The sequence below is a fragment of the Aspergillus wentii genome, assembly GCF_001890725.1.
Source record: "Aspergillus wentii DTO 134E9 unplaced genomic scaffold ASPWEscaffold_6, whole genome shotgun sequence".
NCBI lineage: Eukaryota > Fungi > Ascomycota > Eurotiomycetes > Eurotiales > Aspergillaceae > Aspergillus > Aspergillus wentii.
In genome coordinates this window covers 1,894,892-1,917,132 of record NW_024467837.1, presented here as the reverse complement: position 1 = coordinate 1,917,132, position 22,241 = coordinate 1,894,892, and the positions used below count along the sequence as shown (strand labels likewise).

At 47.3% G+C, this 22,241-nt stretch overlaps 12 protein-coding genes across 12 annotated transcripts; 5 read left to right on the top strand and 7 right to left on the bottom strand.

Annotated features, from left to right (window-relative positions):
- Positions 1-81: 81 nt before the first annotated feature.
- On the top strand, positions 82-1,068 carry ASPWEDRAFT_30422 (uncharacterized protein; the record flags this gene model as incomplete). The annotated part of the gene is made up of 1 exon (XM_040833405.1): positions 82-1,068. The coding sequence occupies one exon, from the start codon at positions 82-84 to the stop codon at positions 1,066-1,068; it is 987 nt and encodes a 328-aa protein (XP_040687014.1).
- Positions 1,069-1,135: 67 nt separating this feature from the next.
- On the bottom strand, positions 1,136-2,775 carry ASPWEDRAFT_619445 (esterase/lipase family protein). The gene is made up of 7 exons (XM_040838605.1): positions 2,562-2,775; positions 2,401-2,513; positions 2,208-2,322; positions 1,936-2,155; positions 1,824-1,880; positions 1,456-1,770; positions 1,136-1,409 (listed from the first exon to the last, which is right to left on the bottom strand). The coding sequence occupies exons 2-7, from the start codon at positions 2,489-2,491 to the stop codon at positions 1,203-1,205; spliced, it is 1,005 nt and encodes a 334-aa protein (XP_040687013.1). The 5' UTR covers positions 2,492-2,513; positions 2,562-2,775; the 3' UTR covers positions 1,136-1,202.
- A 518-nt stretch (positions 2,776-3,293) lies between these two features.
- Positions 3,294-5,059, top strand: ASPWEDRAFT_174745 (Zn(II)2Cys6 transcription factor domain-containing protein; the record flags this gene model as incomplete). Its single annotated transcript, XM_040831260.1, has 2 exons — positions 3,294-3,343; positions 3,391-5,059. 2 exons carry the CDS (start codon positions 3,294-3,296, stop codon positions 5,057-5,059), a joined length of 1,719 nt encoding a protein of 572 aa, XP_040687012.1.
- Positions 5,060-6,026: 967 nt separating this feature from the next.
- ASPWEDRAFT_619406 (uncharacterized protein) lies at positions 6,027-6,986 on the top strand. The gene is made up of 2 exons (XM_040838604.1): positions 6,027-6,189; positions 6,243-6,986. Exon 2 carries the CDS (start codon positions 6,421-6,423, stop codon positions 6,799-6,801), a length of 381 nt encoding a protein of 126 aa, XP_040687011.1. The 5' UTR covers positions 6,027-6,189; positions 6,243-6,420; the 3' UTR covers positions 6,802-6,986.
- On the bottom strand, positions 6,803-8,221 carry ASPWEDRAFT_43407 (uncharacterized protein). The gene is made up of 3 exons (XM_040836021.1): positions 7,887-8,221; positions 7,632-7,827; positions 6,803-7,577 (listed from the first exon to the last, which is right to left on the bottom strand). Exons 1-3 carry the CDS (start codon positions 8,159-8,161, stop codon positions 7,257-7,259), a joined length of 792 nt encoding a protein of 263 aa, XP_040687010.1. The 5' UTR covers positions 8,162-8,221; the 3' UTR covers positions 6,803-7,256.
- A 772-nt stretch (positions 8,222-8,993) lies between these two features.
- On the bottom strand, positions 8,994-10,443 carry ASPWEDRAFT_43406 (uncharacterized protein). Its single transcript, XM_040836020.1, has one exon. It carries the CDS (start codon positions 10,096-10,098, stop codon positions 9,181-9,183), a length of 918 nt encoding a protein of 305 aa, XP_040687009.1. The 5' UTR covers positions 10,099-10,443; the 3' UTR covers positions 8,994-9,180.
- Positions 10,444-12,417: 1,974 nt separating this feature from the next.
- On the bottom strand, positions 12,418-13,499 carry ASPWEDRAFT_174740 (uncharacterized protein; the record flags this gene model as incomplete). The annotated part of the gene is made up of 4 exons (XM_040831259.1): positions 12,418-12,735; positions 12,802-12,937; positions 12,999-13,230; positions 13,310-13,499. 4 exons carry the CDS (start codon positions 13,497-13,499, stop codon positions 12,418-12,420), a joined length of 876 nt encoding a protein of 291 aa, XP_040687008.1.
- Positions 13,500-13,635: 136 nt separating this feature from the next.
- ASPWEDRAFT_619299 (uncharacterized protein) lies at positions 13,636-15,492 on the bottom strand. The gene is made up of 2 exons (XM_040838603.1): positions 15,285-15,492; positions 13,636-15,234 (listed from the first exon to the last, which is right to left on the bottom strand). The coding sequence occupies exons 1-2, from the start codon at positions 15,314-15,316 to the stop codon at positions 13,773-13,775; spliced, it is 1,494 nt and encodes a 497-aa protein (XP_040687007.1). The 5' UTR covers positions 15,317-15,492; the 3' UTR covers positions 13,636-13,772.
- Positions 15,493-15,699: 207 nt separating this feature from the next.
- ASPWEDRAFT_78799 (uncharacterized protein) lies at positions 15,700-16,321 on the top strand (the record flags this gene model as incomplete). Its single annotated transcript, XM_040839552.1, has 3 exons — positions 15,700-15,952; positions 16,002-16,106; positions 16,164-16,321. Coding segments are annotated over 3 exons (516 nt in total), but the record flags the coding sequence as incomplete, so codon positions are not given.
- A 195-nt stretch (positions 16,322-16,516) lies between these two features.
- Positions 16,517-17,898, bottom strand: ASPWEDRAFT_160033 (NAD(P)-dependent alcohol dehydrogenase). The gene is made up of 3 exons (XM_040829775.1): positions 17,614-17,898; positions 16,788-17,563; positions 16,517-16,736 (listed from the first exon to the last, which is right to left on the bottom strand). The coding sequence occupies exons 1-3, from the start codon at positions 17,804-17,806 to the stop codon at positions 16,590-16,592; spliced, it is 1,116 nt and encodes a 371-aa protein (XP_040687005.1). The 5' UTR covers positions 17,807-17,898; the 3' UTR covers positions 16,517-16,589.
- A 488-nt stretch (positions 17,899-18,386) lies between these two features.
- ASPWEDRAFT_174736 (uncharacterized protein) lies at positions 18,387-18,866 on the bottom strand (the record flags this gene model as incomplete). Its single annotated transcript, XM_040831258.1, has 1 exon — positions 18,387-18,866. The coding sequence occupies one exon, from the start codon at positions 18,864-18,866 to the stop codon at positions 18,387-18,389; it is 480 nt and encodes a 159-aa protein (XP_040687004.1).
- A 1,164-nt stretch (positions 18,867-20,030) lies between these two features.
- ASPWEDRAFT_53313 (fungal specific transcription factor domain-containing protein) lies at positions 20,031-22,086 on the top strand (the record flags this gene model as incomplete). Its single annotated transcript, XM_040837870.1, has 4 exons — positions 20,031-20,551; positions 20,864-21,256; positions 21,311-21,558; positions 21,623-22,086. The coding sequence occupies 4 exons, from the start codon at positions 20,031-20,033 to the stop codon at positions 22,084-22,086; spliced, it is 1,626 nt and encodes a 541-aa protein (XP_040687003.1).
- Positions 22,087-22,241: the final 155 nt, after the last annotated feature.

Genomic DNA, 22,241 nt, shown 5'->3' with positions numbered 1-22,241 from the left:
ATATAAGTCTGCATCCCATTGAAGAATGGCATTGTTTTTGCTGAAAGAATATTATATCCTGAATGATTCACCTCATACATAATGACAGAAATATACGCCCCCATCCCCCCGTTCTCCAAAGACGACCAGCTCGAACACAGCTTATGGATAAGCGAAAAATCAAACACTGCAGCCTCGATATGCGGCGAGAATATCAGGAACAAAGTCTCTGTTCCTGGTCATCCTCTTCTCAGCGCCACTGACACAGAAGAGGTGCAAAAATTCCTCTCCGATCAACTCCTCACTCCCCGGTTGAACGAACTATATCCGATTTTCTGGATGGTCGCGACACGGAAAAGCGACCATATTTATGCCCTCCATCATCAAATTGTGAGAGGGAGAGATATTATCCCCTCCGAAGATCCTGGGCTGCATTTGATTTGGTATTATGATATTATCTACGTGAAGCCGATGCCGCGGTATTTGCTGAATTATGCGTTTTGGAGAGTGCATCTTTCTGGATGTGACGAGGAGAGTGCGGAGTTGCGAAAATCTGCGCTTGGGTTTATGCGAACGTATTCGTATCTGATTCAAAGCGAATATGATTTTGATATCGCTCGAGCGAAATGTCTGATTTCGAAAAATATCGAAGGGATGAATGGCTTCGTCGACTTTCTGCATTTTATCGATCATTTCCGCCATATCCAGGACTCGGAGGTTAGTCGGCGATATGACCACTATGGACAGTTGCGGCTAAGTCGTCTAAATTTGTGGAGCAAGTTATACCAATGGCGCATGTTTTATTATAAAGTCGACGGTCAGTATGGGGCATATTTTGCCCGATTCACGCCTCCGTTTCTCTTCATCTTCGGTACAGTCAGCGTTGCGTTGTCGGCGATGGCGGTTATTCTGGCTGTTGATCAAGATTATGAGAGAGAGCCGAATTGGGCTTTTGCGCAGGTTTCTACCTGGTTTTCGGTTGTTTGTTTGGCGATTATTGCTGCCACTATTGCATTCTTTCCCGCCATGCAGGTCATCTTCATATTGGAGGAGTTGGTGTATGTCATTTGCCACCATTTCAGAAGTTGAGTTCGAGGTCAAGTTGTCAATTTATATCCCAGGAATCCTGTATATAATACCGTTCACATATATAACGAAGAAATGAAATACCCTGATATATACTTGGCTTCCGATGTTGAGCGCAACCCCAGATATATTGACCCTCAAACAGACAGACGGTGTTGGAGCGAAAAAAAATTAAAACTTTCGTCAACTTCCACCTTCTCTCCATGCACCCACCCCCTGATGTAACAAAGAATCTTCTGGTAATTTTCATCATTTCGACTGGTAAATCTTTGGAGACCCCTATGTTTAGTTTCAAATGCGATCTCAGTAGATCCATCGATCACAGCCGAATAGCGTTCAACGACCTGTGATTGTCAGTATATTTGTATAGGAAGTAGAACATATGCTTACGGGTGCCAACATAAACCCACACAGCGTCTCCTTCACGTTTTCGTATACACAAACTATGTTATCAACAGAACAACCTTTTATCACGACTCTCATAAAGTCCTTATGGAGCGTCTCGTTCTTTGCTGATCCATATTCAAAGAGCTCAAGGGGTTCCACCGTGGACCCTTTCCAGTACCCGAAAAGGGAGCTTATCTTGCCTGCTGTTGTCAGATTGGCGCCTCGATGAGGCGTACCCATGAATATCAATCCCTTTGTTTGCTTGTATAATTCATAACAGTTCTCATCCTCTCCGACCAGTGCTGAACATATCAATGCCTTATTAAGTTAGCAACCTGAGGCGATGACAGCCAGAAATTCAAGAGACGCACTCGTTTGATAATAAGTCCTCCAAAACTGTGGCCTATAAAAATAATGGGTCGTTCCTTCTGCTAAAAAGGCATCAGTGTAATGCCATGGTTCGAGTAAACTGCAGTATCTCACCTTTGGTGTATGGCGATGCATCCCGAGCACACGTAATAGGTCGTTGGCATGATCATCGATTGATTTGCTGAGTGCTTCCGACTCCCACGACGTATTATGGTTAAACGCCATGATCCGAGCTGGTATCCTTTCCTGTGGCAAAAGGTTGCGCAGCCAGTCACAATTCCCTTGCCTCCATGCGTTGTTGGGATCAGAGCCAAGGCCATGAACAGCAACAATGCTAACAATATGATGAGCCATTGCAATGGTAGTGGGCAGAATGTCAAGCTTACTCGGCTAGAATTTCGCCTTGGGTTTCCGTTTGGTCGTCTTGATCTTTTTGTTTTGGATGAATAATCTCAAGGCGATCAAATTTGGCATATGGGGCCCAGCGATTAAAGAGGAGCACTTGCAGAGGCGAAAGAGAAAGAAACAAAATTAAGTCAAAAAACAACAGACAGGACAAGTGAGATGTGTGTCCATTACTTGGGAAGTCGAATAAAAGTGTTGTTAAGAGCAACAGAGATAGCAACACAAGATTCCATACTCGATCGAAGATAGCATTTGATGTCACCATGTACCATATGAAGCGCGGGGCTGTTATGATTGTTAGAATCGATAAAATCTGCATGGTCGTATACATATATTGATTTCTTCTATATTCCGATTTGGTATATATTCATCCTTGACTTCAGATCTGAAAAAGACTGTGCCTTCTCCTTGATGTCGTTCTCTGGGTTATGGCGGTTAAGTCGTTCGCTTACACCGAATGATATTTCGTACTCATGATCATGCATCAGTATTTATCTCACGGCCTTGGAAAAACCATCAAGGTGAAAGTGAAGGATAGGAAGAGCTCAGGCCCTGTACTGACAAGCGCTGTGCTGTAACATCCCCACCCGGAAAGTCGAGTTAGCGCTGCGCCGCATCAACGTGACTCTACAGAAGCCTGAATGCCTCTGGAATTGGGAGTATCCCGAAATTTTTCGATGTTCTTTTGGTGTAAATTATACAACACAAGCAGTGTCAAAAGTAAATTTGATATTGATAGGTTGGAGAAAGAAGACGAAGAGGGGAAGATCACTTGAGGCGGGACAATGGGATTGTGGGTGCAGGTGATCTGCCTTTCAAAGAGCCAATCAAATCGCGGAACTGCAGTTTGGGAAAACCGGCCAATAGACACTCATAAAAAACGGCCCCCACCTGACATGACCAAAAATAGCCCAGACTCAATTCTGGTTCGTTTTTCTCCTGTAGCCGCTGATCAACACACGGCAAAATGGGAAACGGGCTGGTTAACGAGAGGATCGATGTTCTGTTGTTGATTGACCAAAATTAACGCCCATTGGACCGTTCTGCAGTTGTCCCGGGGTTCCAGGATGGGGAGAATCGGGTTGGCCAAATCTCGCAACGGCTGTACAACCTGCAAGTACGTGGTTCCAAATAAGTCACAATTCAGATACTGATTGTTGTCAGAACCCGCAAAGTCAAATGTGACGAGAAGAAGCCGCAATGTGTACGATGTACCAGCACTGGCCGGAAATGCGAGTACGAGGCCTCTCCTCGTTCCAGACACGCCATAACATCAGCACCAGCTTCTCTCTCGCTGACCCAGCCATCATCCGGTATCACCCAGGTGACATCGCAGGAGCGTCGTGCTTTCGAGTACTACTTTTATCGAGGGGCACAAGCGATAGGAGGTGGCCTTGATGTCAAATTCTGGAAGGACATTGTGCTGCAGGTGTCGCGATCAGAGCCGTCAGTTTGGGACGCTATAATTTCCATCAGCTCGTTCTTTGAGAATAAAACCCTCCTGCCTGGTTCGACCACGGAGGTCAATGGATATCAGAATGCCTTGAGCTGGTATTCTCGCTCCATGGTGAGCGTCCGCAAGATGATTGGGCAAAACAGGGCAAATAAACATGTGGCGCTTATCACATGTGCCCTGTACATCTGCATAGAAACCATGCAGGGGCATATGCCGGAGGCACTGCGGTTATATGAGCAAGGTGTGCGTCTCATTTCAGAGCTACGCGCAGTTCCTGTCGACTCTAAGCCATCACTATTGGAAGACATTCTCGTTCCTCTGTTCTTCCGCATGGGCACGGGCGCCTTGGCAGCGGCGGGTGTTCCTGTCCTCCAAGACCCTTTTTCGCTCGCCCTTCCCAAAGACCATACCAAATTTCTGGCTGCAGATACTGCGCGCACAGCTATTTCGTCTTTGGGAATGGAATTCCTTCTCTTCCGGTGGGAGGCAGAGAGCCACCTAATCAGTGTAGGAAGTGCTGCGAATGTGTCACCGGATATCATCCTGCGACAATGCACTCTCCTATCTAAGCTTGAAGAGTGGAATTGCACGTTTGCGCGGTTAAAGAAGAACAGCACCATGCACCAGGGCATTGTATTCACGCTGCAGGTATTTCAAATCGTTCTATTCATTATGCTTTCCACGGCTCTAGAACAACTGGAAACATGTTATACCGTATATTTATCACAGTTCCGGCTTGTGGTCGAATACGCATCACAGGCATTAGAGGCAGTCGTTGGCCCTGGCAGATTCGAGGACCCATTCACATTCGAGCTAGGAATGGGCCAGCCATTATTGTTTACGGCAATGAAATGCCGTGATCCATACGTCCGACGTGAAGCACTCTCGCTGCTTCGCAGGCTGCCCCGAGTCCAGGGATTCTTTCAGTGCGGGCCTGGGGCAGCTCGCACAGAGCAGATGATACGAATGGAGGAGAATCCAGTGTTCGGATTGATGGTACGCAGATCGGATGTGGCGACCTTGGAGAATCTATCTCAATCGGTGGGACGGCATATTGAACCCGAAGTCAAAGAGATCACCATGGACAGATTGGCAAATTTACCAACCGTGGAGGAACTGGTGGAGATTGAGGATGTTGCAGACATCTCATTCAACCCGACAGAGTGCGAAGAATCAATATCTGAAGAAAAGCGAATTCGCAAGCTTGTACCTGTTCAGCTGGTGTGCCATTCAAATGATAAACTGTTGCTTTCTTCAGTCTCTGGCAGCACACCAAATACACGCCCACAAACTCGACCTTTTTTCCATTTCACGAGGAACATGCGAGATCCCATCGAGGGAGTGTGGAAGGAAACCGAATTCTTCCTCCCAATATAATCTACTCGTTGCAGCCAACTTCAGCTACGAAGACCCGAAATACCAAATATCCAGACTTAAACTTTTGTTTTCAATAGCCCAAACCCATTTATATCAAACACAAGACATGTATAAAACCAACTCCAACACCAGATTATAAATTTCAACCCTCATTGAGCCTCCACATCCCTCCGCTTCGCCTCATATTGCAAAACACCCAGATTCCGACTCCGCACTTCCCGCATATACTTTGACTGCTCGTACCCCGGTTTTCGATATCCTTCTTCTTCGATATTATGTGAGAGGGCGTAGATTCCGTATCCGATGAAAACGCTCGCGAGGCAGCCGACGATGACGAGGAAGATGATTAGTTCTTTTGTAATTGCCATTTCTATTGAGAATATATTAGTGGGTATCCTGTCTTGGGGGTTAGATCACATACTGATTGTTTATGTGAGGTAGGGGTCGATGGAAAGAGCGTATAGTACGCCAGTCTGTGGCTTTATGTAAATATAGTGATAGATAATGAATGACAGCAAAAGGAAAAATCAAATGAATGTCAACTGAATCTTGATAGCTTTTGATAAAATATAAAAGAAATTCGAATCACCAATGCAGGAAACGCCCTTTTTAAGAACTTCACCATCTCCAAGCCTAGTCTCCATTTCCACTCGAAACTGCGCCCCGATGATCAAGGATTTCCTTCCTTCTTCTCCATTTAGCAGGAAGTCTCTTCTCACACGAAGAAGGATGTTTGAGATGAAATTAGAATTAAAGATTAGAGTGAGATTATACTGTTGACAAACGCTATGATTGGCTGGAGATGGGGCATGTTTATATCCGGATGTGGTTTAGTGTCCTTCCCAGGGGCTGAGAATAGAAGGGGTGATGTCATAATCCGAGCCGGCCAATCAAAAGAATAGATAAAGAAGAAGGATCCACTAAGCCAAGCAATTTTTTTTTTATATCCTTCCTTCAGCTGGATAAGCACCTACAAAGAATAAAAGGAGAAACGTCTGTCAAATATTTGATGAGAAATTAATAGATCGTACGTGGCTTCAGATCTACAATTATACTATGCAGGCATGTTTTGGGGTGTTAATAAAGTTATTGTATTTTGGCAATGGCTAGTTTTGCGAAGATATATAAATGTATGTGTTGAGGGTTACACATTAAAGTTCCGTGCAGAGGCTTACAGAGACAGACTCCACGACTCGCAGAGTCGCCGTGCCTACTTCTCCGACGCAGCCACTCAGTACGATTCCAGCACAGGCAAATACGAACTCGACATCGCATCCACCGGCGGCGAATGAATTGCCCGATTCATCGATCTCGTCCAGGCAGATAGCCTCTCCGCCCTCGACAATGTCACCTACGACACGATGGTCGAATTGATGACCCTTGGCTGGCAGCGCTGCGAAGACGTCCTCCGAACCATCTGGCCCGATCTCACCAGATTCCAGTCCACCGGTGGTAAAATCCTCGCGTTCCACGGTGAATCCGACCCCAGAATCCCCACTGCCTCATCGGTGCACTATCACGAATCCGTCCGTAACATCATGTACTCCAACATGACATACAACCAGAGCACCGCAGCAATGGGCGACTGGTACCGTCTCTTCCTCCGCCCGGGTGCCGCGCACTGCGCTACAAATGACCTCCAGCCCAACGGGCCATTCCCGCAGACGAACATCCAGGTCTTGATTGATTGGGTCGAGAAGGCGACTGTTCTTGCGACGCTGAATGCTACACATCTGGGGTGACTATGAGGATCAGAATGCGCAGTTGTGTACTTGGCCGCTTCGTCCTTTGTGGGTTAACAATGGCGAGCATATGAAGTGTGTGTATGACCAGGCTTCGATTGATACTTGGAAGTTCACCTTTGATGCGTATGACATGCCTTTGTACTAGATAGTGGCGTTGGGGATGCTGTGATAGCTCATGGCTGTTTGCTAAACATTCTTTCTACCTTGGCAGAGAACTTATATTTACTTTCTTTACTCTGATGTGCAATATCATTTACTCAGACAAGTTGATCATGAATAGATAGCTTCAATGTTATAACTTGACCCCTTCTCTACCTCCGTATATACTCAGATAAACCATTGGCCAAAAACTCCTTTTCGCTTGATTATGGTATCTCTGGATTATTTATTAGAAATTTCTTACTTCATTGTACCCCTCCACGAAAAGAACAAGAGAGAAAAAAAAGGCATTATCAACTCTCAAGTTCTCTCCTCGGCGTACGCGACGGTAGCTCTTGAGGCGGTTCATATCTCTGCCCGACCTTTGACGCATCGGCAATGCCAGTGTAGCCTGTATTCGTTTGAGGGGGGATGGTCTTGGAAGGTTTTCTGCGACGGTAGAGAAGCCATGCCAGTGCCGCGATCAAAACGACACCAGCGGCTGATCCGATGCCTATCCCCGCCGCTGCGCCTCCGCTTATCGACGAGTTATTCGTGGAATTGGATTCGGAGAGACTGGAGGTGGAGGTGGAGGAGGATGTTGGGTCTGAGTCTGCGTTTGTATCTGTTGCTGTCTGTTACGTCGTATATTAGCTCGTAGCCCTAATATGAGAATGATGCCCACCCACCGGAGTCGCATAAGCCACACCCAACGCAAACAAATGCACATTCGTATTCAGAGTTGTTGGGTTAAAAGTAATCGTATTCGATGCGAAAACCGTCCGTGTCAGTGTCACATTCCCCGTCGACTGCCATCGCGAGATACACGGGAAATAGGAATCGCGGAGTTTTGTATTTGCGCTGACGCACTCGAACGAATAGACCCTATCAGACACCACTGTATCAGTTGCGTTCATACACTGCAGTGGATGTGGAAGACATACGTTGGACAACATGTTACGGCGGCAGTGGAATCATTTCCCTGACATGCAGACGTGTAATAAGACGGACATGCAGTACCAGCATATGCACCCGTTGACATCCACGTCGAAGACGGGAAGCAGTTCGTCGCCTGCGACGGCCCACCCAGCACCGTGCGCTTCTCACCGGGGTCGGGGTAATCCCAAATCCAGAAGTCGTTTTGTCGCAGACAGCCGTATTCGGTGGGTCGCCATCCTGGCGAAAGTGTAATCGTCGGTTCTGCTGCTGTTGTTGCCATTGTCGCCTGGCATGGAGATGAAAATAGCGGGAGGAGGAGAGGTTGGAAGAGAAATCTGACAACTGCAGGTGGGAATGGGTGTTTGTGTAACCTTAGGCAGCCTATTTTAGCTGTTCTTGGAAGGCCGTGTTTCTTTTCGTCTGATTGGCTGTATAGCCACAAGGCTGCAGCAAGGCCTGAGGCCTTGCATGTCTAATTTCATTTCCACCAATCACACGGCTCCAAAGCGAGGGCCAAGAGTCTGGATTCCTCAAAAACAAGCGATAGTGGGGCAGTTCGATATCAGGCCGAACAGGTAAACAGTTATCAAGTGATCAGGAATATCAAATACAAAAGACCATTTACAAGAACAGCTCGACTTCGCTGGACTGAATTTAAGGTTCTGCGCTCTTCTTTGTCCTTAAAGATCTGGCCATACGGGCTGCGAGAGCGCAGAGTGCCTCCCCTTTTGTGTCATCTCATCTCGACAAGCGCTGAACTACAACTGTCTGCGTTGCCCTCAAGACCCCGGGTTGCAGAACCTCAAAGCCAATCCTCGGATTATTTTGTGCATCATGAATATTGCGACCGAACTGCGCTGCGGGGAATGTGAGGGGTCGTTCCTCTGCTGTCCAGTCTCATGCATGATAAGTTGTCACATGTTCGGATATTTCTGTTCCGCTCCATCATCATCCAGGCTGTGGAGTTCCCGAATGGATTTATTTGACACTGATATCACTAGGAATGAAGGTCGATTCTGAGCCTAACGGATAGTCAATCGAATTGTGACTGCAGGAACGAGGCAATCCGGATGAATGCAGGCGACGAAGGAACGCTTACCCTGTATTCGATCGGAAATTGGGTCGACGAGAATACCTAGCTAAAGTCCTTTGTAAGAAGACGTTTGATTTTGTCAATGTTTCAGAAAGTAGGTATAAACATGTGTTAATCGATTGTTGCTAATGCGATGCCATATAAATGTCTAGTTCTGGTCTATATCGAAGCATACAAAGTCATTATCCAAATTTTTTGTCCAACAATCATACTCGACTCGAACTTGGCCTATAATCCTCTTGCGATGCCGCCAAAGGAGCATGCTGGTCATACAACTGCGGAGGCCCCGAAAGTGGCCGTCCATATCCCACTCCATCTCCATACTGTTGTTGCTGATGATATTGATCCAGCATCGGATTACTTGCTCTAAAAGCCAGTTGCTCTTCTGGCCGAGGCTCTGTCGCAAACATCATCGACATCCGATCTAGCTTCACCTCACTGGTTGATTTCCCAGCCCCCTCGCTCAAAGGCACCATTGAGTATGCGGATGACCCGGCTTGTAGGAGTTCCTGTTGTTCGGCGATACGGCGTTCCTTGACCTTCTTGCGCCAGTAGGCGGCCAAGCAGCCGACTACGAAGATGAAGCCGAGGGAGCTGAAGGTCGCGATGGCGGCGATGGTGCCTTTGTGGTCTCGTTCGGCTTCTGCGGCGATGGTGGTGCTTGTTGCTGTGGCGGATGAGCTGGTTGTGGTGGATGAGCTGGAGGTAGTTGAGGTGCTCGATGTGGTTGAGGAGCTGGAGGATGAGGTGGTGGAGGATGAAGAGGAAGTTGTTGTAGATGTAGAGCTCGTGGATGTCGTGGACGTCGTGGACGAAGTGGTGGAAGTGTCTGATGTTGTGGTGTCGGAGGTAGAAGTCTCTGAGGTGCTTGTCGAGGTTTCTGAAGTTGTGCTATCTGTCGTCGACGTCGAAGACTCCGACTCTGTCGTTGTGTCTGACGAGTCTCGCTTCTGGATAATCCATGGCTTTTGGTCGTCGGAGTTGATCAGCTCTGGCGCAGCTGTGGGAGCCGGAAGATCTGCAGTCCTCGCAGCAGGCTGAGCCGGAGTCGCAGCCGCATAAGGATGACTCAATCCTAGCAAAGCCAGCGACAGGAAAACAAACAGAATCGATAATTTCTTCATCCTGAGCAGATGCAATCAAAGTTGTGGTGGTGGTTGTCAGCAAGTGGGCACAACCGCCAAATAAAAGGCGATAAAAATCTGCCCATCATCCCCCCAGCCTCATAGGCCACGACAAGTTCGGTTTATTTTTACCTTCACCCGGCCCGAATAAGATGCTGTTAGTTCGTCTTTAGTTCGATCATCTGGATAAATTCTGGTGGTGCAACACGCACACGCCACGCGGCGCGCCCCACAAGGCTATTGTGATGCTGTCACGACTAGAAGATGCCGAGATAACTGCAGCATTTAGACTGCGCTGATCACTAAAAATAATTTCATAGATTGTTCTAGGGAAGTTCTTGTGGCTTAGATGAAGCCTTAGTAGTACATGGTTGGTATTTTGATATTGCTGCCTGTTGACGTTATACGAGTGTTTGCTGGCAAGTGGATCCCGGGCAAATTATTAGCCCTCATAAGCCATGAAGCTATGGGAAATTTTCAACTGCAACCAACACGAAGTGGTTGGCTATTCTAGGAAGTTTAAAATGTTCTTGATTAATTTAGACTAGTCAACTGATTTAGTAGGAAAATCGAGTTCTGTCTCAGCTCGCATTCTTTGTGTCTCTTCCCAAGCGTTTGTTATGCCGTCTGTAACCAACCCCCGAAGCCACACATGATAGCTGCAACAAATGCCCTTGACTAGCCATCGGCCAGGACCGACTCGAGAAGGACTTGTTTTGATCGTCCAGACTTAAGCCACTCGAGCAACGAGATGATTGCTTTGATTGCGAGTGGCCTGTCACTGTCATATTTCAGGTTAAGTGGCTTGGACCTAAAAACGACAAGCTTTTGGCTCGGGCGCATCACCATGCTGTTCACCATTTTGAGATACATCTCGGGAAAGTGTGCCGTGATAAGGCGAATCTCTGTTCCGTGGATCGACAGGCACCAAGCATCTTGCGCCTTCCACGCCCCCCCTCTGCCATTTTGCACGAGGTCATGACCTTGCCGAGTAGCTCAGCAACCTCTTGACCGAGCAAGTCTTCGTCGAATTATTCAGCCTCTCCCGCGCCGTGCTTCTTTCCGCCTGCGTGGCGTCTCTTAGCCTAAAGAAGAGTTATAGCCCCAATGCTTAAGCATCACCATAAAAGGAAAATGCTCACCTCGAAGGAAACAACAGGTACGTTTCCGAGCCTAGTTGACCCCGAATGAGAGCTGAAGCAATGGAGGACAATACCTCCGTCATTCACAACATTGAGAGGAGTCCTATTGCCCAACCAAATTTGAGTCTTCTGCGATGCTTCGTTTCTGTGATAGATTAATATCTCAAACCACACGGAAGACTTTGGGGAACGGACACCGCGAGCGACCATTTAGCAGTACGCCCATATTTCCCTTGAGCAATATAGCATTGCAGAGTTCCTGAACGCACAGTCGTGCAATTTCCTCGTCTTTATCCTCGTCGCCGGAACTAGAGATCGCTCCCGTGCTCTGTGCTCTATTTGTATGCGGAATGGCCGGGGGCTTGGTGGAAACGGCATTTGCTAAGTGCTGGAAAAATCGGCAAAACGGGTGGTTTGCAAAGTTCGGAATGGACTTGATGTCCAGATTGCGGATAGTGTCTTCATCAAGAGAAAGTATTTCCCGGGCAGCCTGAGAATACACTTTGTATGTGTCAGATGAATCTATCGAATCAAACTTAAGCATCACGTACCTGGATGACTGTCATCGGGTAAATGCTGCGCATCGAAGAATCGATCCAAAGGGAGGTCATCTAAGTGTACCACGCGGAGGGCGTATAGGTGGTCTTTCCCCCAAGATGACCCAGATACGTGTAGTGCTTCGCGGGTCATACTCGTTGGTTTCTTAGATAACTTCTTCTCCTGCTCTCGCACTAAACGTTCTTCGTTTTCACTCAGGCCATAGTTCATGTTGTCGACAGAATATTTCTGGAGGTATCACGTTTGTCAAGTTGTCAAAAAAATGGTAAAAGGTTATTCAAACTCGAATTCGAACTTTACAAAGAAGAAGAAGCTGGTCAGAGAAGAGAAAATTTTCCAAGAGCAAGCAAGCGGGGAGAGGGAGGGAGAGAGGAGGAGGGTTGGAAAACATGGCATCTGATTGAATCCAACGCCAGTGAATGAAATCAGCCTACAGCAAAAGAAGATAGAGAGTGTAAATACCGAATTTATTGACCTCTGCTAACTCAGCTAAAATCAATTTCACTGCGTTTAGATTAAAAGATTGTTATTTACGATATAGTATCTCGATATTTGACTCAACGCATCACTTCCTCTGCTGTCGAAAGTCTTTCCCTCAGTTTCCCACCACTCCATATTCTTAATCTTGACTGAGATACCGAAAAAGAGTCACAATAAGCCGTATGAATCCCCTTCGACCAGCAGGTTCCAGGACTTCAAATGGTTCAGAACGATAGAACCGCAAGTCCTCGGTAACAGAACCATGCTTACACAGAGCTTCCATATATGCTGAAGATACTATGGCTTTACAGACGTACATGTATACCCCATCATAGCATATCGCATGACCATGATACTCACTGAGCTTGGGATTGCGGGAATAGGAAATAATGGCTGGAAATAGGGTCTGTGGAACTTGATATTTGGCAATTCCATCATCCCCGGATTCCTTTACGATCTAAGATTCCTCCAGTTAGCCAAGCACACGGCCCAAGAAAAGTAGTTCGATGCATCTGAAACTGACTGATAGAAATGCTAGCGGAATGTTAAAGCCCCCGTCATCCTTGTTGTATCCCATGAGTGTCCCATCTGCGTATGTCTGGCCCCTGAATTTCAATTGCGGAATCTCGAATGGGATGGTGCCTTCCCACAGCAGATGTCTGCACATAGTCAGTAAATTATGAAATCCCGGAAATAGTTTATATGGACCCGAAGGCTTACAGCCTCTTCCGAGCTTTTGTTCTGAGTATGATCTGTCCTATAACATCGTCCAGCACAGACCGCAGAGTCCCGCTATTTACCACTGATTCTATGTCATAGAGGGATATATTCCATAGTCGATTGAAGGTTGAGCTCAGTCCGCCATTATGAAGGTGGTAGAAGCTCCTAACATCACCACTTTCGAGTTGCTTTCGAGTGGGGGCACAGAAAATCTTCGCAAATGTCTCGAATTCTAGACGTATGTAAATCAGCACAAGGAGCTCTGAGAAGTATAACAGCAACAAATCAATATTTCAAAAAGGGGTTTTTACCTGGATCTCCATCGACTGGTACATAATCCTGTCCAAGAAGCTCTTCTGTTGTGACATTCTCACTCAATTTCACCCGTGCTACTTCGAGGTGTTTGTATGTCCATTTGCGCGGCTTTTGCAGGAGTAATGGAAGATCCCCGGGCGACGACACCTTTGATTCTGAATGATTATTCAGGATAGAAGAAGCCATGGTTGGGGTATTTTTCTGTGTTTTGAGTAGACAGGAGCGAACCGGTGACGATGCGAAGGTGACGTGAAGAACGATTGAGTTGATGCCCTGGGATTCAGGCACGAAACCTACTCTTGCAGACTAAGGCTGGATTTCCCACTAGGCCTAACCGCTCCCGGTTAGGCCTGTCCCACTAGGAGTCAGCTGACTTCCCTCTCATTGTTCGGCATTCTACCAGTGATTTTTATCCATTCTAATTACAAGATGCTAACTAGGTAGCTATTATATAATTGTTCAGACAAGATCGATACTCTTGTTTTCCCGTGGCCCAAAAACATCTCTCGTCCACAACCCCGGAGACAGACAGTCAAGACGCATTTCGAAATCAATCCCTGCTTCCTGACATATCTCCTCCGCTTCCTCCTGGTGCCCTTCGCCATACTCCTCGTCGAGCCACACCCGAACTGTCATGCGCTTCAGACGCGCAAACTGAGACTGTTGGCTCTGGACAACATACTTGACGCACTCGAGCACCTCTTCCGCATCTACCCAGTCGTTGTTCGAAACTCTTGAATTATCCCACTGGATGCACAACTCTTCCAGCGTACTCGGCAGGACCTTGGTGATGTTCTCTGCATTATCTGGATCTGAGCCCAGGAGCAGCGTGACTGGGATTTCCGTGGACACCAATTTGGGAAATTCTTTCACAAAGCCTATCCAAGGTTTTCGATCAGGGTTGTCTTCCTCGTCCTCTACATTGCAGGCTTCAAATGAGGGGTAGTACTCTATACCCATGGATAGCCTCTCGAGGGTGTTGTGAAGGTAACTCAGACCTTGGAGAATGGCGTGCCCGTTTTCCAATTGACGTCTTTGTTTGAATCGATATGCCATTCCCAGATGGAGGGTTTTGAGATTAGGAGTCAGTGATAAAAGAGACGGGACTTCAACTTCTTCAATTGTTGATCGAGCGAGAATGAGTGTATGCAGGTTGTGCAGGTCTGGCTGTCTATCTTCAGTGATCACGTCTTTGAAGCTGCGTAGCCATACCCCCAGCACCTGCACCGAAGGCAGATAAAACCAGGCCATGAATTGATCTAGGTCGACATCGGGGAAGCCGTCGTACTGAATTGGACCATCATGGTTGATGTGGCCAGACATTGTGACTTCGCTACCATAATTCACACTAACTAAAGAGTCGAAGTTCGATAAAACTCCTTTCGGCGCAGAGAACAACGCATGCTTCAGCATTAATCCGGGAAAGCCACCTTTCCAGATAAATGTGTAGTCGAGCTGCAGTGTCCTAAGGTTATGCAGTTGAGAAAGCAAAATTGACACAACGGCAAACACATCTCCATCCTGGATAGCCCTATTCCACCTGTCAGCATCTGGGAATTCCGCTCTGTGCACAATGGCTTGAGCCATCTCCACGACATCGCCATAATCGGCAGAAATCTCGCTCCATTCTCTGTCAAGCCAGGGATCTCGCCATTCTTTAATCCAGAATACGTCGAAGCTGTTGACCATGCTGAAGTTCTGTAGGCAAAGTCCCAGCTCTGGTCTTGACAGAATGGTTCGGGTAAGTTGGAAAACCCGCGTTGTTGGAACGGGGGAACAGTCCCATTTTACTGTTTTGTATATCAAATGCTCTACTGATGTGTGAAGTCCCTTTGAGACTAGCGAAAGGGACAAGAGGTCTTTCAAATCGAGCAGATCAACAATCTGCAACCAGCACTCGTTGGGCAGAGAAGCAAAGGCGCTGTAAGATGTTAGCTGTGCATTTTCAATACTTTGATACATCGTGTTGACCTTTCATCCTGGAAATCATCTAAATTTTTCATTATTGTTGCTGTTGAGATGTTCGTGAAGCTCTCAAATGCAAGAAAGGTGAAGTCGATGAAATCTGTTCAAGTGACTCAACGGGATCTTTTTTAGCCCCACCGTGGCAGTGCTTATACGAGCTGTACCTCAAATGTCAACTACATTTTGTAGAGCTTTACTTATTACCTGTCTGGAATAATAATGAAGATGTATAGAATCATGATGCAAACGTTTGTTGACAAAATCCAGTCTGGACCGATCCACATCACACGGTATGACATCACAATGAGATAATGTCATAAATACAACTGCAACTCTCAGCTTCAACTTCAACTTCAACTTCAATCTATCTTCATATATCTCCATTTTATTGTCCAAAATGTCCGAATCTCTCGCTGCTCTCCGCGCTCGTCGTTCTGACGACCTGGCAAAGATCGCCGATCAGCACATCCAACATGACCTCCAACAAGATGACCGCGACACTCTCAAGTCCGCTGCTAAGACAGTTTCCCTTTGGACAACCGTTGGATCTGCAGTAGGAATCGGGCTGGGACTCTACGTAGCCTTTAGGTTGAGAAGCTCGCGACAGGCGTTCTTTGAAGCATTCCGGGCACAGGAAAAACCCACCAAGGTTGTTTTTGCGGATGGAAGAACTGGTAAGGACCTACCACGATATGCCCCACTCAGATACTGATACAGATATAGAGGCCGTCCCTGACATCACACCTTTCTTGAAACCAACTACATTCGGCGATGTCGCAACGTATCTCTTCGCCTCTGCTGGTGGACTGTTCCTCGGCGGAGAACTCGGTACGAATCTTCGCATAGCTATCATTGTCCAATGCTAACTACATTCTCCCATTACAGGCTTCGCAGGCGGAGCTGCCCGTGCAAGCAGCAGCATCACCTCAGACCCAGAGAGAAGCCAGAGAATAGAAAGCGCATTCAGAAAGTTCCGGGCTGATGTGCTGCGGAAGGAGGCGAATGCCTTGGATCAGGGGGGGAGCGTCTTTGATAAGATGTTTAAGTAGGCTTATGATATTCTTGTAGCTTAATAACTAGTTGAAATGTGACTCTTTGCTCAATGCAAATGCCAAACGATTAGATCGTGGAGGCGCTCGGCTTTCGTCCCGCTCCGCTCCGCCCCGCTCGTCTGTTCCAACGGATAGAAGATCGGGATTGTAAGATCTACAGGTTCAATGGTAATAAGGAACGAGCAAGGGCAATTTATCTCATGGCATTCAAATATATGCTCACACTATCCTGGATGCTTATCTCATTGGGCTATAAAGCTCAAAACCATCTCAACACAGGTTTAATAACCCTCCCCTTCTTCATGTCTTCAAATGCCTGCGGATAGTTCCTGACGTCGTAGTATTCAACCATCTTCTCCAGCGGAAACATTCCTTTTTCATTTTGCTGGATAAGAGACGGAATCATCTGGTTCCCTCGTTAGCCACATCAGAGACGAAAATGAATAGTATAACGTACCTCCCGCGGCGTGGAATCTCCCTGATGACAACCCACATATTCCTTGCCCATTGTAAGATGCGCAAATACATCCACACCCACTTTTCTTCCCGGTGCGGGAGCCCCAACACTTGCCCCTCGTCCACGAATTCCCAGACAGTCAATCATTGTCTCTATCACGGCTGGTGCACCGGAGCAATCAAGCGCGAAGTCCATTCCTGGCTCGCGTAGTTCCCGAATGCGTTCCGCTAGATTTGGATCAGTGCCCAGAAAGGTGTGTGTTGCGCCTAGCTCTTTTGCGAGCTCAAGTCGTGCCGGCTGCAGATCAACGGCGACGATAATCTCTGCTTTACGGACCTTGGCAGCCATAATGGCACTGAGTCCAACACATCCCGCTCCAAAGACTGCGACGGAGCTCCCTGGTTTAACTTTGAGTGTATTTAGGATCGCACCTGCACCAGTCTGCAGCCCACACCCCAACGGCGCAAAAAGCTCCAAAGGCGTCGAAGCAGGAACAGGAACCAAAGACGACTGATTAACCAGCGCAATGCGAGACAGCGAACTTTGCCCAAAGAAGTTGGCAAAAACGTCTCTTGTAGGGTCGTTAGGCAAGGAGATAGTTCTGGTGCCATCCAGGCGCTTTCCACCAAAGTTCATTTGAACCATATTTTGACAGTATGCGGGATGTTCTGATGTGCATTGAGGACAGTTCCCGCAGAAACTGTAGCTGATAAGGACTTTATCGCCGACTTGGACATCACTGACGTTTTGTCCCACGTTGAGGACGACTCCGGCTCCTGGGCTGTCTTAGAAATTGCATCGACGGCATAGAGACTTATAAGCAAACCTTCATGGCCTAGAATACTCGGAAATTCAGCTGGCAATTTACCCTCCATACACGCAATATCCGTATGACAAATACCTGTCGCGTGGATCTCGACCAGCACCTCCTTGTCCTGGAGAGGGCCCAAAGAAACCGTCTTGAGCTGAGGATCAGCCCCAGCGGAATCGACCACCAAAGCTTCGGTTGTGCAGGACATGGTGGATGGGTGGCCTTCAATTTTTGATATTGCAGAGTATCTTGTTCAAAATCATCCTGACGGGTGATGCTCCATTTAAACTTGCATTTCTTGTCGAGGGTCTATGCGGGGGTTAGGGAGATCCGTGGAGATTCGGAAATACGGACATCACGAAGATCGGATGCGGGATTTCTGGGGATTTGCATCGCTGCACTGTTTCTCTTCCGATCGGATCGGATCGGCTTGAATGCTTTGAGAGATCCAAGCGCAAGCACAGAAGTTCATGATTGGAAGGGATAATAAAGTTTAGTGCTGGTAGCATTTCCATGGATGTTGCTATTCTGTGGACGATGACGTCAACTGGCGATTGCCATAAGGCTAGTTTTATCCTCTTTTTGGTAGACGGTCTTCTGAGTAGATGTTGTTTTCCCTTGAGGGCTGTTGTATCTAGGTCGGAACAAGAGTGAAAAACACACATGTTATTGTGTCGTCGAGCACGCTACATGTTGCCATTGTGACCGGTGGAGCAGATATCCCATACACATCCACATAATCTACCTGATGCTATTCAAGGACAATATAGCAATGATCCAGATACCGCTTATAGCGCCCATTTCCGCAGCGAAACATCACTCTGATCAACATCCCCCTCCAGATATCGCCCATACGCCACCGGCTCATTCTTCACAAACCATTCTCGCATCCCATCAACATCAACAGGCGGCACCATCCCATTCACCCTCCAATTATCCCTCGGATGTTCATAGATATTATACTCCCACTTGATCGCCTTTGGTGCCAGAATCGGACGCACGATGCTGTTGATTCGAGCGATGAACGTCAACCGCGCTTCCTCGGACGGAAAAGTTCGCGCGGCATGGTCGATGCCGAAGAAGATGGCATTGGGCGGTGTTCTTCCACCGCTATAGAAGCAGCCGACTCTGTTCTCGTGGAAGAAGACATTGACAAGGAAGGCGGGAATGCCGAGTTCGACGTAGATGTCGGTGATGTGTTGTGCGAGAGAGTCTTTTTCAGTCGCGGATAGGGTGTCTGGGATTGTCTCGAAAGTCCAACGAGGCATTGTGATAGATGTATATGGATTCAAGGATGATTGTTAATTCAAATTATATGCCAGTCTTGAATAGTACTGGGTATATATAGCTAAATATAGCCGAGGATTTGATGTTTAGTGATCATGAATGCCAACAGTCGATATATAATCTTGATCTCTCATCAAACTCGGTTATAATTAGCTGTAAATGAGGCATGTAGCAGCTGGAACCTTTTATTCAAGGCTTGTATATTGCTGAATTAATAGTTCATGAAGATTACTTGATGGTGTTTCCTTGCTTAATCGACAGGAAAATCTCACAATATATATCTGACTATATGACTTATCCTGGATTGTTTTTTTGTTATTTTATATCAATAATCAATCAAACAGACTAGCTTGGAGCGTTTCAACATTTGGAGCGTCCACACGCATAGTTATCAGCCAAATTGCTGGCCAATGCTTGAACCTGGTAAGATGGACATGCTGCTACCTTTCCGGGTGCCATTACCGAGCAAAACATGGAGACATACAAGCAAATTCCCAGATGATCGTCTGTCAGAAACAGTAGATAAGCAAAGGAATCATTTTATATTAATAATGTCTTTAGTTGACTATTAATATTGTATAAAGCATTCTATCACTGGAACATGTTGTCAATCTCCAAAATGGCAATGCAGCGTATCGGGATGGTACCATGATGTATCGGATGTATCGGGATGTGTAATATACTGTATCGGAGTGTATCCAAGCACTTCGACGTCATCCATCAAGTTGTTCTTTAAACAATTCCCTGGCATCGATTGCAGACCGCACGTTCAGAATATGGTAAAACATCGCTGATCCATTTCCCACAGCCTGTAAATTCTGACACTTCCTTATCAGCCACAGCCGTACAGAAAACGAAAAAAGATCGCCATCGCCTGCCATCCATGTCGCGCGCGAAAGATCCGTTGCGACGGCATTCAGCCTACCTGTGGGCCATGCTGGCGGCGGGAGACCTCATGTGCCTATGAAAAAGAAAGCCTAAAGAAGAGAGGGGATCACGTTCGGCGAGATTTAAACGCGTTGCTTGAACCGTCTACATCACAGCGCGTATCTTCTCGAGGACCTGAGAGTCGCGGCCTCCACGTCACATCTGGTTATCCTCAAGGGAATACGAGGTCCCATTCACACAGTCAACCTAGTCAATCAATGGGACTGACCGAGAGCCGAGTCACGGCAATGGGAATAGTATCCAACCGACCGATCGACTCGTCCGAAGGCCAAGACGAATTCTTTGGTGATTCATCAGTTGCTTCTTTCTTGAAACAGATCAAAAGCCCTACGCAGATAGTCTCTGCAGATTCAGATCCATGTGCGAGATTAAGTGCAGATCCAACTTGCCTGTCACGGCTTCCCGAATCGTCTCGTTCTGTAGCCGTCAAAACGTACCAGATGCCACCTCGGCAACTGGCTGATTATCTTCTAACGTGCTATTTCGACAAAATCCATAGCCTGTATCCATTCGTTCACAGGCCAAGTTTCCTGTGCGCGTACAGAGACCTATGGACCTCTCACGCTGAGGCAGATGTGCAGAGAGCCCGGTCTGGTCTGGGATTAGGAGATGCTAGGATACCAGCTCCTATATTCCACTGCTCGTTGAACATTATCTTCGCTCTGGGATGCCAATTCTCCAAGCTCGACCATGCAGCACGCGAAGCGATGTCGGAGGAGTTCTTCCAGCGCTCCTAGCGGCTGCTTGACGTCATCTCCCTTGATAAGGCAGATTTGGCACTTGTACAAACATTGCTCCTGACATCGCAGTATCTGCAAGGAGGCGAGTCGCCCTCGAGATGCTGGAATATAATTGGGCTTGCATGTAGAGTCGCGCAAGCAGTGGGAATGCATTCGCTCAAAGCAGATAGAAAGAAACTGCCGGGTGAAATACAAATGCGGCGTCGCGTCTGGCATGGATGCATCATGCTCGACTTGTGAGTTATTCCAGTAGCGTGGAATAATTGTAGCATACTGACAGGCTTTCAAAGAGCGAGTAGTATGATGTTGGGCAGGCCTCCTATGACTCGTGCTTCAGCAGTGCCTCTTCCCGAGGCCGTGGATGATGAGGTTCTTGATACCAATACCCAACATTCCCGGATACCCAGCCGGCCGCCTTCACGGACCGAATTCTATGTCCACACTCTGCATTTATACAAGATTCTAAGGAAGATTTTGTCCGAGGTTTATGAGCCTTGGGAAGATGGGAGAATGCAAGAAAATATCCAACCACAAAGCCAGCAGTTTCAGATACTAATCGAGCTGGACGCAGAGCTGGAAGCCTTCAAGTTGAACCTTCCAGCGCACCTACAATGGCATACGTCACAGGAGTCCTCGAGCGTCCCGCAGCAATCTTCCCGCGAGAGTAGTCTGCTAAGAGCAAGGTAGGTAGACTATGCAAAGCCTCTTATCTATCTCTGACATGTTTATCTATCCAGGTTTCTTCACTTGAGGATTTTGCTGCTGCGTCCTACCCTCGTGAAATTCTGCCGAGAAGGGCAGCCAGATGAATCCTCCGCGCATTTTCGTTCTCGAAAGCTGCATGCAGAAACAGGAAGCAAGATATTCTCCGACTTTAGTCTTGGCTGCTCAACTAGTTGCATTGAAGCTGCAATTGAACTATCATTCCTTATGAATGAAATTTCCAGGACCGAGTTGGCCAGTGTATGGTGGTATAATATCTTTTGTAGGTGGCCATCCACGACCATTGACATACAAATTCCCATTGCTAAGTCCGGTACAATGTCTAGACACCTTCACAGCTGGGGCTGTTCTCATACTGGCCCAGACATATCCAGCTATCGAGTCGATATTCTCGAAACAAGCCCTTTCTGATTCTTGGAAAGCCTGCATTGACTGCCTGGAAACGATGAACGCCCCCGGCAGCACCGCCAAAACCTGTGCGAGCAATCTTCGCAAGGCCCTGGCCGTTGCTGTGCAGGAAAGCGTTCATCCTCCTCGCCCCAATACCAAAAGTACCGCTGAGGACACACCGGAAACAGTAGGGCCAGGCGTAGGCCATGCCGCATCGTCTACTTACACGCCTACCTTATCCCCATCACATCCCTCAGGAGACGTAGACGTTGCCGCTAACCGGGACTTTCTGGGTATTCTGGAGTCCGATCCATTTGGCTATGTATGGGGACAAGATATCAACGACCCTTTGCCCGAGATGCTGTGGGATGAGTTTTGGTTGATGGCGCCTTCGCTTTGATCCGTACTATGCTTGAAAAGGTAGACTATGGCTGGAATAATACATTCGATATCCGCTTTATGTCAAAGTGTTCAACAGGCCTACAAATGCACTGCAAAGGGAACATTGTTATGCACCAGTCAGCCTGCATAATTGATGGTGTATCGGTGTGGTGA